The sequence below is a fragment of the Tiliqua scincoides genome, chromosome 1, assembly GCF_035046505.1.
Source record: "Tiliqua scincoides isolate rTilSci1 chromosome 1, rTilSci1.hap2, whole genome shotgun sequence".
Lineage (NCBI taxonomy): Eukaryota > Metazoa > Chordata > Lepidosauria > Squamata > Scincidae > Tiliqua > Tiliqua scincoides.
The window spans coordinates 300,695,020-300,709,527 of NC_089821.1; the positions used below are offsets into that span (position 1 = coordinate 300,695,020).

Sequence of the window (14,508 nt, forward strand, 5' to 3'; positions counted from 1 at the left end):
AGTTACTTTGCCTGTTTAAGAAAGCCAAAAAAATGTTGATGTATGTCTTCCATAAATGCAAGGGGCGAAAAAAGTTAATGGTGGAGGATATAGTGAAACATTAATAATGTAGATTCTTAGAAAGATGATTTTGTCAGTTTCTTCTCTCTGTGGAATAAAGATGAACAAAAGCACACATTAATTACAGTATACCAGTGACTTTCAACCTTATTTGTCTCACGGCACACTGATAAGGTACTAAAATAGTCAAGGCACACCATTAGTTTTTGGACAATTGACAAGGCACACCATGCTGTTGGTGGAGGGCTTATATCCCCCAATGGCCCTAATAATAAATGACCCTCCCCCAAACTCCCACAGTGCACCTGCAGACCATTCATGGCACACCAGTGTGCAATGGCACAGTGGTTGAAAATGGCTGCAGTATACAGTAGTGCAGGGGTGTCAGACTCATTTCATACAGTGGACCAAATAGCATTCATGATGCCTGCTGAGGGCCGGAAGTGATGTCATTAGGCAGGAAGTGATGTCATTAAGCAGGTCAAAACCAGAAATAAGCACCTTGTTCTTGTGTAGAAACTTATTAGTTGCAAATGACAGAAGGGAAAATACATAAATCTTAATCATATTTCAAGATATGGGAGAGCCCAATTAACATGCAGGCCACCCTTTCAGCAGTGACACCTCAGCATTGCTTAGCAACTGAGAGACTGAAGGCCGGATAAAAAGTTTCGAGCCACATCAGGCCCCTGGGCCTTATGTTTGTCACCCTACAGTAATGCCTTTATTTCCAACAAGCCTATGAATAGTTCTATAGAAAGTCTCATGGTCAACAGAACGTAGAAAATGTTAATTTGGGTAAAGTATTCAAAGCCATTGTGTTTATCTTTAGAGGTGAAATCTTTAGGGGTGAAAGGAACAACAAAGTAATTGGCGTATCCTGATTGAAAAGGCTGTGTGTCATAGTCTTGGGAGTACATTTGTGTGAGTCTTTTTGGATGAATTGGAAATGACTTGTTCAGGTCTGCAAGCCCCACCCAATCCTGTGCTGCTTCTCCACAAGTCTGTGCTTAAACCCTCACTGGCTACATTGCAATTTAAAGCTGGGAAAGTGAAGAAAAACAGAGGACCCACCTAGACTCTGTGTACTTGTGCTATAATGAGATGAGGGGATTTCTGTCTGAATTTTATTGAAATATTTCTGCCCATGCCCTATAGTATTTTGTCTGAAATTCTCACCTTGGATTTTATAGAACTACTGTCTGTGTAGGTCACCAGCTGGAGAGGAGTTGTGTTGGTTTTTCTGTAATAAAAAGTGTCCAGAGCATTGGATGGAGCTGAGTGTCTTAGGTTGTGATATGGAAGGTAGTAAACCAATTTCCCATGGCAGTTCAGAACAGTACGTTGAGGCTGATACTAGTGTGGGTTGTTTAAACTGGAGGACACCACATGCACTTTTTTGCCTTGAAAAGTTGAACATTTCTGCTGCTCCTGGCTACATCTGTTAAAGAAGCGATGTCAAACATAAGACCCGCAGGACGGTTAAGCCCACCCCAGCAGATCTTTATCCACCCCCATTGTAATTGGTCTCTCTGATCGCTACCCTTTCAGCAGTGCTGCTTCTGCCAAGGTATTCGTTTACAGAGCACCTCTCGGCTGCTGAGCTGCAAAGTGATGCTGTGGCAGAAGAGATGCTGCTGAGAGAGCAGCCTGTGTGATAATTGGGTCTCCCATTGTGATAATTGGGCTCTCTTGTAACTTGAAAATATTATCAAGATTTGTGCACGTTTTCTTCTGTCATTTGCAGCTAACTAGTTTCTTGTGAGAACAAAGTGCTTATTTCTGGCCATCTGCTTAATGACATCACTTTCAGTTTAATGATGTCATTTCTGGCTCTCAACAGGCACCATGAATACCACTTGGCCCACTATATTAAATGAGTTTGATACCTCTGTGTTAACACCTTATTCTAGCTAAGGTAAGACCTGGGTTTTAAAAGGCATCCCACAAATACTCAACCTAGTGCACTACTTTGATACTTACCAAAGGTGTATACTGTGACAAAATCATCTTTATCAGCTCTGTATTTTTAAAAAAAATGAGGAGAAATTGTATTTTTCTGTAAGAACTACCAGGCTTAGATGGGACGCTGGGTGCAGCACTACTCTGAGCTATATTCCTGAGAAAATGCAGTAACCAAGGAAGCACTGAACAACATCGAGTGCCTGCACGTGTTGGAGGAGCTTGACAGTGAACCAACCCTAGCAGAACTTCACGTGGCCCTGGACTCCCTCGCCTCTGGCAAGGCACCTGGAAAAGACAGCATCCCTGCTGAAGTCCTAAAGTGCTGCAAAGAGGTCATCGCCACTGAGCTGCATGAAATCCACTGCCTCGCAGTGCGGATTCTGAACCAACAGGTCCACCACCGATATGGTATTCTCCCATAGACAGCTGCAGGAGAAATGCAGGGAACAACGACAGCCACTCTTTATAGCCTTCATAGATCTCACAAAGGCTTTCGACCTGGTCAGCAGGGACGGCCTCTTCAAGATTCTCCCCAAGATTGGATGTCCACCCAGGCTCCTCAGCATCATCAGGTCTTTCCATGAGGATATGAAGGGCACTGTAGTCTTTGATGGCTCCACATCAGACCCCTTTGACATCCGAAGCAGAGTGAAGCAGGGCTGTGTTCTTGCGCCAACCTTGTTTGGGATTTTCTTTGCTGTCCTTCTGAAGCAGGCCTTTGGAACTGCAACAGAAGGCATCCATCTCCGGACCAGATCAGACAGAAAGCTCTTCAGCCTCTCCAGACTGAGAGCAAAGTCCAGCTGAAATGTCTTTGTGACTTCCTCTTTGCCGACGATGCAGCTGTCACTACCCACTCTGCCAAAGATCTCCAGCAGCTCATGGATTGTTTTAGCAAGGCCTGCCAAGACTTTGGACTGACAATCAGCCTGAAGAAAGCACAGGTCATGGTTCAGGATGTGGACTCACCTCCCTGCATTACAATCTCTGCGCATGAGCTGGAGGTTGTCCATGACTTTGTGTACCTTGGCTCAACGATCTCCGACACTTTTTCTGGATACCAAGCTAAACAAACACATCGGTAAAGCAGCTACCACATTTTCCAGACTCACAAAGAGAGTCTGGTCCAACAAGAAGCTGACGGAACATACCAAGATCCAGGTCTACAGAGCTTGCGTCTTGAGTATACTTCTGTACTGCAGCGGGTCATGGACTCTTTGCTCACAACAGGAGAGGAAACTGAACGCATTCCACATGCGCTGCCTCCGACGCATCCTCGGCATCACCTGGCAGGACAAAGTTCCAAACAACACAGTCCTGGAACGAGCTGGAATCCCCTTCATGTATGCACTGCTGAAGCAGTTGCCTGCGTTGGCTTGGTCATGTCGTGTGAATTGGCGGTGGTCGGATCCCAAAGGATCTCCTCTATGGAGAACTCGTGCAAGGAAAGTGCCCTACAGGTAGACCACAGCTGCGATACAAGGACATCTGCAAGAGGGATCTGAAGGCCTTAGGAGTGGACCTCAACAGGTGGGAAACCCTGGCCTCTGAGCGGCCCACTTGGAGGCAGGCTGTGCAGCATGGCCTTTCCCAGTTTGAAGAGACACTTTGCCAACAGACTGAGGCAAAGAGCCAAAGAAGGAAGACCCATAGCCAGGGAGATAGACCAGGGACACACTGTGCTTGCTCCCAGTGTGGAAGGGATTGTCACTCCTGAATCGGCCTTTTCAACCATACTAGATGCTGTGCCAGAACCACCATTCAGAGTGCTATACCATAGTCTTTCGAGACTGAAGGTTGCCATCAACAACCAGGCTAGTACATGCTTTTACAGAGCAAGTGTATATAGGAGTGCTTAAATATTTTGTGCCTCTTTTTGAATACTGCCAGATGTGAAAGAGAGCAAAGCAGTTCACAGATCCTATCTAAATTGAGTGATTATTCAGGAGGTTTTGCACTGGATTGCAACTATAGTGAAAATGTGTAGCAGAATTTTTTTTTAACCATTGGTCACAACAAAAATCATGGATGCACAAGCAAGTGTAATTGGACAAAATTATATTATAGCGCAGGGGTACCCAACCCCCGGCTCAGGGGCCACTTGCCACTTGAGGACTACCAATCTGGCCCACAGGTAGCCCCCAGTCTCCAATGGGCTTCTGGCCCTCTGGAGACTTGCTGGAGCCCATGCTGGCCTGATGCAACTGTTCTCAATGTGAGGGCAACTCTTTGACCTCTCACATGAGCTGTGGGGCAAAGGCTTCCTCCACTACTGCTGTTTCATATCTGTTGTGCAGCAGAGGCAGTGAAGGAAAGGCTGCTCTTGCTTTGTATAGGGCCTTTTATAGGCCTTGAGCTATTGCAAGACCTTTATTCATTCATATAAGTTCCATCTCTAATATATTTATTTATGTAAATATATGTAAGTTTATTCAAATTTGAAATGTAAATTCTTTTTTTCCCCAGCCCCTGTCACAGTGTCAGAGATGATGTGACCCTCCTGCTAAAAAGTTTGGACAGCCCTGTTATAGCATAATAAAATGTTTAATGAGGAATTTCCCTCTCTGTCTCTAGTTACCTTCTAATTAGTATCTCAAGTCATAGATTTACAGTGGCAATCATTCAGTTTCAGAAATTGGCTGATCTGTGCAACATTGTCCTACTAAGCCAATAGAAACAATTTCCTAATAAGCCGGGGAAATTCACAGGAACAAGGTCATATGTTTAATATTGCTTGTTTGCCTAATGTATTAATGTAACCTAAGTTTTTATGGTTTCTGATATCCTATTTCATCTGTTACTTAGAAGCATTAATTTGGTTATTAGTTTCTTTTTTTACATCATTAAAAATGTTTCTAACACACTTGATTTCTCTGCACACTTGTGCAAATCTGTCCTGTTACTAGGCTAAAGTTTGTATAGTCTCACCATTTGGGTATTGTTTCATTTGCTGTTCAAATGTTGTTAATTATGCCAATTAATTGTCTGCTGTTGCTCAACTTTTGTTGATAGCAGGCAGAATGATTTTAATTGAACAATTCTTGCCCTAAGAGGGAGGGGAATCTTCCTTGATTGTATTCTTTGATTCTAGGCTTCCTGTGGCAGTTACTCAGAAGTATATTTCCTCCATGTTTTTGTTTTGATTTTTGAAAAGCACCTGTGGCTCATACAATCCAAATCCTGAATCAATAGCTGCTGAATTTTGCAACCTGTGTAAATTATGCAAACTGAAAACATTTGTATTTTTGCATAATTCTGTCTTTGATAGTCACAGGGAGCCGCAAGGAGTTATGTAGGGCACTGAAACCTCCACCCACACACTAGGCTCTTATTCATCTACCCTGACTTGTGAGATCTCGACAGGCCTACATAATTTTAAGCATTTCTTCACAACCACTAGGGTTAGGAACTTGCTGCTTTGCTAAAAAAAAATGTTTCCTGTGCTTGCTGCATACTCTGTGCTGCATATAACTTTGCTGCATAGACAGCTCAGCTTTCAATTTTTGTGTAGGTGGTATGCTCAGAATTGGGGTGCACCCCACTCCTTAGACACAACCACAGTGCAATTTTATTTAGTAAAATGATCCAAATTACTAAGCATTGGCATACCAACTCAGCAGTTCAATATCAGGAGTGGCAAAACAAAATATGAATGATGTTTAGTTTCAAAGGCTGTAGAGCAAGGCTTAGTGTAAGAACAGCTCTGCTGGATCAGACCAAGGGTCCATCTAGTTCAGCTTCCTATATCTCACAATAGCCCACCAGATGCCTCAAGGATCACTCAAGACAAGAAGAGACCTGTATCCTGTTGGCATCCTTTGCATCTGGCATTTGGAGATGGTTTACCTCTAAAACTCAGTGGTTGCATGTAATTGTCATGGCTTGTAACCTGTGATGGAGTTTTCCTCCATAAATCTGTCCAATCCCCTTTTGAAAACATCTAGGTCTTCAGGTGCTGTCACCACAAATGGTGGCAAGATTAATTACACACTGGCTAAAGAAATATTTCCTTATTCCTGACTCTCCTGCCAATCAATTTTAGTGAATGAAGTTCAGGAAAAGAGTTTGCTCTTTCAACTCTATTATCCAGTGCATAATTTTATATGTCTCTGTCATGTCCCCATTCAAGCACCTTCTTTATAGGCTGAAGAGCTGCAAGTGCTGTAGTCTTTCTCTAGTAATAATTTTTGTCACTCTTTTCAGCACCTTGAAAAATTTCAGGCAAGAATTTACTGTAGAAGTAAGTTAGGTGTTTGGACACCTAAACACTTGCTTTTTAAACATTTGCTTAGTAAGTGTTGCCATCTATTCACAATACAACCAAGAAATCTAAAAACCAAGCAGAAACCTGGAGACTGGCTGGCCCTGCCATCACACCATGTTTGACTACCTGTGAGTTTGGGTGCATTTGTGAATGCATATATACTAAGGTGGCATATTTTTTAAAATGCATAATGCAATCAAGCCAAATTTAGTTGCAGTTCTCACCCTTTCCAGATTGTGGCATAGTCTCTGATTCATCAGGCCTTTGGAATTTTATGATTTTCTGGTGTAGATCTATGGGGGATTTTTGCTGCTGTTCATGGATTTTAGGGAGTTTATTATATGTAGTAGTTTTTGCTCTGTTTTAAAAATGTATATTTGTTTGAATTCTTTGTTAATTTGTGGATATTAATAGAAATGTTGCATATTTTAAAGATTTTAAATCATGTAATATGAATTCAAGAGACAGCCCTCAATACAGTGGTGATCAAAGATCCTGTTTTGTGGATTATTCTGTAAATAATATTTATTTGTGAGCAGCCTTAAGTGCCCTTTGCTGGGATAGAAAGGCAGGATATAAATTCTATAAATAAATAAATGAGTAGGATAGTTATGCTTTCTTATAGATAAGGTGTGAGAACCACTGTTCTAAATGATAGTTCTGCCTCCCTGTGCCTGCTTACCAGTGGTTCACAAATGTTTTTGACTAGCAGGTTCCTTGACCTAATGGGCTATTACGGCTACAATCCTATACAATGTATAGGGCATCGTGTTTTTCACGAGGATTCCGCAGCTCCCCTGGCTGGTTTCTGCTGCTCACCGGGGAGCCCCGGCTCACATTTTGAGAACCACTTAATAAAGAGAGAGTGAGTGTATGTGTGTGGGAGACAGAACTCCTCTGACATAAGAACAGCCCCACTGGATCAGGACATAGGCCCATCTAGTCTAGCTTTCTGTATCTCGCAGCGGCCCACCAAATGCCCCAGGGAGCACACCAGATAACAAGAGACCTCATCCTGGTGCCCTCCCTTGCATCTGCCATTCTGACATAACCCATTTCTAAAATCAGGAGGTTGCACATTCGCATCATGGCTTGTAACCTGTAATGGATTTTTCCTCCAGAAACTTGTCCAATCCCCTTTTAAAGACATCCAGGCCAGATGCCATCACCACATCCTGTGGCAAGGAGTTCCACAGACCAACCACATGAAAAGAGATGCACAGTTCCACAGACCTAGAAAAGAGACGCCTGAGGGGGGACATGATTGAGACATACAAAATTATGCAGGGGATGGACAGAGTGGATAGGGAGATGCTCTTTACACTCTCACATAATACCAGAACCAGGGGACATCCAATAAAATTGAGTGTTGGGCGGGTTAGGACTGACAAAAGAAAATATTTCTTTACTCAGCGTGTGGTCGGTCTGTGGAACTCCTTGCCACAGGATGTGGTGCTGGCGTCTAGCCTAGACGCCTTTAAAAGGGGATTGGACAAGTTTCTGGAGGAAAAATCCATTATGGGGTACAAGCCATGATGTGTATGCGCAACCTCCTGATTTTAGAAACGGGTTATGTCAGAATGCCAGATGCAAGGGAGGGCACCAGGGTGAGGTCTCTTGTTATCTGGTGTGCTCCCTGGGGCATTTGGTGGGCCGCTGTGAGATACAGGAAGCTGGACTAGATGGGCCTATGGCATGATCCAGTGGGGCTGTTCTTATGTTCTTACATGCTGAGTTAAGAAATATTTTCTTTTGTCTGTTCTAACTCTCCCAACACTCAATTTTAGTGGATGTCCCCTGGTTCTGGTGTTATGTGAGAGTGTAAAGAGCATCTCTCTATCCACTCTGTCCATCCCCTGCATAATTTTGTATGTCTCAATCATGTCCCACCTCAGGCACCTCTTTTCCAGGCTGAAGAGGCCCAAACGCCGTAGCCTTTCCTCATAAGGAAGGTGCCCCAGCCCAGTAATCATCTTAGTTGCTCTCTTTTGCACCTTTTCCATTTCCACTATGTCCTTTTTGAGATGTGGCGACCAGAACTGGACACAATACTCCAGGTGTGCCTTTACCATCGTTTTGTACAAAGGCATTATAATATTAGTCACTTTGTTCTCAATACCTTTTCTAATGATCCCAAGCATAGAATTGGCCTTCTTCACGGCTGCCGCACATTGGGTCGACACTTTCATCGACCTGTCCACCACCACCCCAAGATCTCTCTCCTGATCTGTCACAGACAGCTCAGAACCCATCAGCCTATATGTAAAGTTTTGATTTTTTTGCCCCAATGTGCATGACCTTACACTTACTGACATTGAAGTGCATCTGCCATTTTGCTGCCCATTATGCCAGTCTGGAGAGGTCCTTCTGGAGCTCCTCACAATCACTTCTGGTCTTCACCACTCGGAAAAGTTTGGTGTTGCCTGCAAACTTTGCAACCTCACTACTCAACCCTGTCTCCAGGTCATTTATGAAGAGGTTGAAAAGCACCGGTCCCAGGACATATCCTTGGGGCACACCGCTTTTCACTTCTCTCCATTGTGAAAATGGCGCATTGACACCCACTCTTTGTTTCCTGGTCTTCAACCAGTTCTCAATCCATGAGAGGACCTGTCCTCTTTTCCCTGACTGTGGAGTTTTTTAGTAGCCTTTGTTGAGTGACCGTGTCCAACACCTTCTGAAAGTCCAGATATATAATGTCCACGGGTTCTCCCACATCCACATGCCTGTTGACCTTTTCAAAGAATTCTTAAAGGTTCATGAGGCAAGACTTACCATTACAGAAGCCATGCTGATTCTCCCTCAGCAAGGCCTGTTCATCTATGTGTTTTGAGATCCTATCTTTGATGAGGCATTCCACCATCTTACCTGGTATAGATGTTAGGCTGACCAGCCTATAGTTTCCTGGGTCCCCCCTCTTTCCCTTTTTAAAGATAGGCGTGACATTTGCTATCCTCCAATCTTCTAGCACCGTGGCAGTTTTGAGGGACAAGTTGCATATTTTAGTCAAGAGATCAGCAACTTCATTCTTCAATGAAGTTGTCTTGCCAGACTTGTCAGCTGTTCTCACTGTATGTTACAATTCCAATTCAGAGAGTTAGTAGTTATGTAGTTTAGATGTGGATATGCTCAAAAGAACAAAGGATAAGTGTTAAAACACTTGTGGCAAAAAAAAAAAAACTTTGATCCCAACAGAATTGTGTTCTGTTCATGGAACTGGACTTTCTTGCCTCCCTTCTGTACCCCTGAAAAAAATCTGCTCTGGGAAGTTGGAGGATGATCTGAAATAAGATGGCATATGGTTGGGGGGGGGGGCAGTTGCAACAGGAAAGGGGACTGAAAAAAATAATACAATTTAGGATCCATGCTGGAGAGTCTTGTGGTACTTTAAAAACCAATAAGTGATTGTGCCATGAATTGTGAAGATTTTGGAAAAGTATCTCAATAATGTCCTCCCTCTTGAACCAGCAGCAGGTGCATGTTTTCTAGTATTCCCAGAACTTAGTGTAGCACATAAGTAATGTGATTGGCTGCCACAAGAAGCGATGGCTGCTGGCCTAGATGGCATTAGAAGGAAGTTAGGCACATGTGTTAAAGATCAGCAGCTGTTGGTCATGGTCTTCCACATCATCAAGGATGTTTATATACCACTTTTCAACAAAAAAAGTTTACAAAGCGGTTTACAGAGAAAGTCAAGTGTTAAGTGGAACCCCTATGTTAGGAACCTGTGTGCCTCAATGCCAGTTGCTGGAGAGCTTTATTAACCTGTTTGTGGACTTCCCTGATAGCTTCTCAGTTATAGTGCACAAGAGATAAACGGAAGAGGTGTGGGGTAATGCTGCATCTCTTCTGTGACCCAAGTACAGTGATGGGGTTCTCTATTATGAATCCTTGGAAAGTAAGGGACCACCTAGTCTGTATTTTAATTAGCACAGCTGGAGAAGCGTATCTGTTATCAAAGATTAAAGTGGTATGTATATGGTGTATATTAGTGGAGTTAGGTACAATCAGACTTCCTTGTAAGGGGTTCGTGCTAGCACATGGAGTCCTTTTCCAGCTCTGCATTGCATCTGTGTTGCAACTTCATCTCTGGGCACTTGGTGAGGTCACCATATCGCCAAACTTCCAGTTGCCAAGCTCCATGTTGTGCAGAGCTTTGCTTTGAGTTGCACAGCCATTCAGTTTAGGGGGAACGTTGCCTACAGTCAGGAAAGAATAGTTACAAGGGCTAGTCTAACAATAGTATCTCTAGGGTAATAACTTCAGAGGGTTACTTGTCAGTAATGAAACTGAGCACCATGTTACGTGATACACTTGATAAAGTTGCCGGACTTAATAAGAAACACAGGCCTACTTCTCATTCTCAGATTTTCTGCAGTATGAAACCAGATTTTAGCAATTATGTCAAGTCTGTCCCTCCCTTCAGGCCTCTGCCAAACACATCTTTTTCTTCTAGTTACTGCTAAGGCCGCCCCAACTTTTCCTTTTCCTTGTTTTGCCCTCTTATCATGCAGAGCCCCAAGGGTACATTGCCCCCCATTTTATACTTCCCTTCCTTTTCTCCTTCTCCCAGCAACCTTGTCTTTACTGGGCCCTCTTTCCCACCCCATTTTAGGTGGCTGCTCTACTACTGCTGCGCAGCTTCTCCTTTCTCCTGTTCCCCACTCCCACTCTTCCACCTTTGTCTGTCATTTGTAAAATAGAGAACAGGATATTGAAAGGGAGAAATGGAGATGTGGTCAGGTAGAACAAGCGTGTGTATGCCTTTTCAGCAGAGGGCAACTGGGACTGGCATGGGCAGTTGGCAGCAGTGGTGGCTTTTTTGCCACTGGGTAAGTGTTGGGGACAGGTAAGGTAGAAGACAACAACATTTTTGCAACAGACTTGTGTCCATTGTCAGCTCCTGTCACTGGAGGTGGTCATAATCGAGGCAAGAGCTTTTTATAACCTCACATAATTACCTTAAAGGTAATCACCCACTGTAAACTGCCACTGTGCTTATCTTGTATACTTTTAAGCTGCTTACAGCTACAACCTTATTTCTTTACCTCACATTTACTCTGCTGTTTCAGTGGTTTTTATTCCCGTATACATTCACTCATTCTGTCAACTGCAGCTTTTTTAATGCATCTGAGAAAGTGGATGCTGTGAAAACCTGTGCTGATATTAAATGTGTTAAATCTTTTATGACATCTCAAGACTCTTTTATTAGATTGATCAGTCACTAATGTGTGGTTTTGATATATATGCAACCAACTATTGTCCTTGATAATAGTTTAGAACTGTGGTAACTGGAATGTATCAGGGGTTGGAGTTGGGAGAACTAAGGGCTGAGTCCTGAAACTGGCAGCACCCAGGGCTCCACTGGTGCCAAAATGGTGACTGCAGGATTCTTTGGGCACCACAGGTACCAACAGGGTCTCCTCAAGGGGAGGGAGCATTTGCTCCCTTTCCAGGCAGACAGCAGCTGGCGGCAATGGGTATCCTCAGCTCTGCACCCATGTTTTAACGGGCACAGAGTCGAGGAGGCCTGTGTTGGGCTTCCCGTTTTGCATGGCAGTTCAGGATGCTGCTGCTGTCTCCACCCCCTCAAGGTCCCAATCCTTCCCTTCCCCACCCAGTTCTGCCGCCCTCCCCACCTCTAAAAGCCACTCTGCTGTCCATCAATCCTGCTTATCTCTGCCAGTGGCATGGCATCCTCTTCATGGTGCTGAGGTTCAGCACCAGCACTCCTTGCAAGGTGGTGTGAACTTGCTTTACAGCATGTTTGCAATGCCCAGAGCCCGTGTGGAGACTCCGCACCAGCTTCAGGTTTGGCCTGTAAGCAATTTGAGCCTCTGAATAGAGAAATCGGAAGAACTGCCTGTACTGAACAAACTAAAGGTATATTTAGGTATATATTCTGTAAATAAACAAATGTTTGCATTTGAGTGTCTTTACATTGTGCTACAACGAAGAGACAGAATTGGGATGCTTCTAGTGTTCCTTCCATCTTGTTGCCCATCAGTCTTCCTCCTTGAGCTGACCAAAGTGATCAGCAATGGCATTGGAGGTTCTGTTAATGCTGTGGAACGTCCATGCCAGGGCCTCCGAGACATAAGAACATAAGAACAGCCCCACTGGATCAGGCCATAGGCCCATCTAGTCCAGCTTCCTGTATCTCACAGCGGCCCACCAAATGCCCCAGGGAGCACACCAGATAACAAGAGACCTCATACTGGTGCCCTCCCTTGCATCTGGCTTTCTGACATAACCCATTTCTAAAATCAGGAGGTTGCGCATACACATCATGGCTTGTACCCCATAATGGATTTTTCCTCCAGAAACTTGTCCAATCCCCTTTTAAAGGCGTCTAGGCTAGACGAAAGCCCCACATCCTGTGGCAAGGAGTTCCACAGATCGACCACACGCTGAGTTAAGAAATATTTTCTTTTGTCTGTCCTAACCCGCCCAACACTCAATTTTATTGGATGTCCCCTGGTTCTGGTATTATGTGAGAGTGTAAAGAGCATCTCCCTATCCACTCTGTCCATCCCCTGCATAATTTTGTATGTCTCAATCATGTCCCCCCTCAGGCATCTCTCTTCTAGGCTGAAGAGGCCCAAATGCCGTAGCCTTTCCTCATAAGGAAGGTGCCCCAGCCCCGTAATCATCTTAGTCGCTCTCTTTTGCACCTTTTCCATTTCCACTATGTCTTTTTTGAGATGCGGCGACCAGAACTGGACACAATACTCCAGGTGTGGCCTTACCATAGATTTGTACAACGGCATTATAATACTAGCCGTTTTGTTCTCAATACCCTTCCTAATGATCCCAAGCATAGAATTGGCCTTCTTCACTGCCGCCGCACATTGGGTCGACACTTTCATCGACCTGTCCACCACCACCCCAAGATCTCTCTCCTGATCTGTCACAGACAGCTCAGAACCCATTAGCCTATATGTGTGAAGTTTTGATTTTTTGCCCCAATGTGCATGACTTCACACTTACTTACATTGAAACGCATCTGCCATTTTGCTGCCCATTCTGCCAGTCTGGAGAGATCCTTCTGGAGCTCCTCACAATCACTTTTGGTCTTTACCACTTGGAAAAGTTTGGTGTCTTCTGCAGACTTAGCCACCTCACTACTCAACCCTGTCTCCAGGTCATTTATGAAGAGGTTGAAAAGCACCGGTCCCAGGACAGATCCTTGGAGCACACCGCTTTTCGCCTCTCTCCATTGTGAGCTACATGTTAGCTATTTAAATTCAATTCTGGAACTTAAAATTGCTGTCCAGGAGCATCCATGCTTTCATTGTGATCTGTCACAGAAGTTGTGTTTGATCCTTCAAGTAATGGCCAGTATGGTGATATGAATGTTTGTAGCTTTAAAATGTGTGGTCTCAAATTTTCAAGGAAATTTTGCTGCTTGGGTATCAGAAGTACATGGAGGAGTGTTAAATGTTTATTTTCTACTCTGTATGCTAAGAGGAAGTACAAGGAAGGGTGGGGTTGACATATAGCAATAACACGAAAAGCATGCTTATGACTTACACTAGGTGTGCATTATAAACACTTAATATTTCAATCAAACATTACTGAAATAGAAAATGATAGTGCATCTAGTTATAGATCTTTGCTACAGAACACACTTGTATTCATTTTCCTTAAAATCATTATATTTTTTTCAAAGGGTATATAAGTCAAAGTTTTCTGATCTCTTTGCCACGTTAGACTTTACTCTGAAGATTACTGCTTGTTCTTTTAAATGCAGTGGTCTAAGCATTCATTTACTAATGATGAATGGAGGTACCAGGGACCTGAGAAATGTGTATGCTTAATGCACAGTGACAGTCACACAGAACGCTCTTTTCATTTGCAGTTTTTAAGAGTCATTTTAAGTTGTTGGAGCTAGCCAATCAGCATTCTCCTTTCCGCTGACATCACTAACTAGCCAGTTCCCTCCAGCTGCAGAGAGCTTCAGTTTCTTTTTTTTTTAAACTAAAATGGAGGCTGGTTTCTTGCCTTAAGGAGTACACTGCTTTCCCTGCTGAAGCCTAGATGTTGACATGTAATAAAACTGGCAGCAGGATGGTGGTGGAGGCAGCTAATTCGAATGGGCCATTCCAGCCTGTGGCCCTTCTACATATTCGAGGTGAGTTGTTTTGTGTTTGAATGAATTGTAACCCTCTACAGCTAGCTAATAAAAGGCTATTGTGATTCTCCGGTAAAGAAAGCAG

The 14,508-nt window shown here is 43.7% G+C and overlaps 1 protein-coding gene across 5 annotated transcripts in view; it reads left to right on the forward strand.

Annotated features, from left to right (window-relative positions):
* Window positions 1–14,508, forward strand: part of PPP2R5C (protein phosphatase 2 regulatory subunit B'gamma) — a 92,578-nt gene that overhangs the window by 15,967 nt on the left and 62,103 nt on the right. For 2 of the 5 annotated variants that reach the window (XM_066629148.1, XM_066629155.1), the window contains exon 1: window positions 14,305–14,423. The exons of the other annotated variants lie outside the window; for them this stretch is intronic. In XM_066629148.1, coding sequence (XP_066485245.1) covers window positions 14,330–14,423 — 94 coding nt within the window. In that variant the 5' untranslated portion in view covers window positions 14,305–14,329. Of the gene's footprint in view, window positions 1–14,304; window positions 14,424–14,508 lie in introns of those variants that run through there. 5 annotated transcript variants of the gene reach the window in all.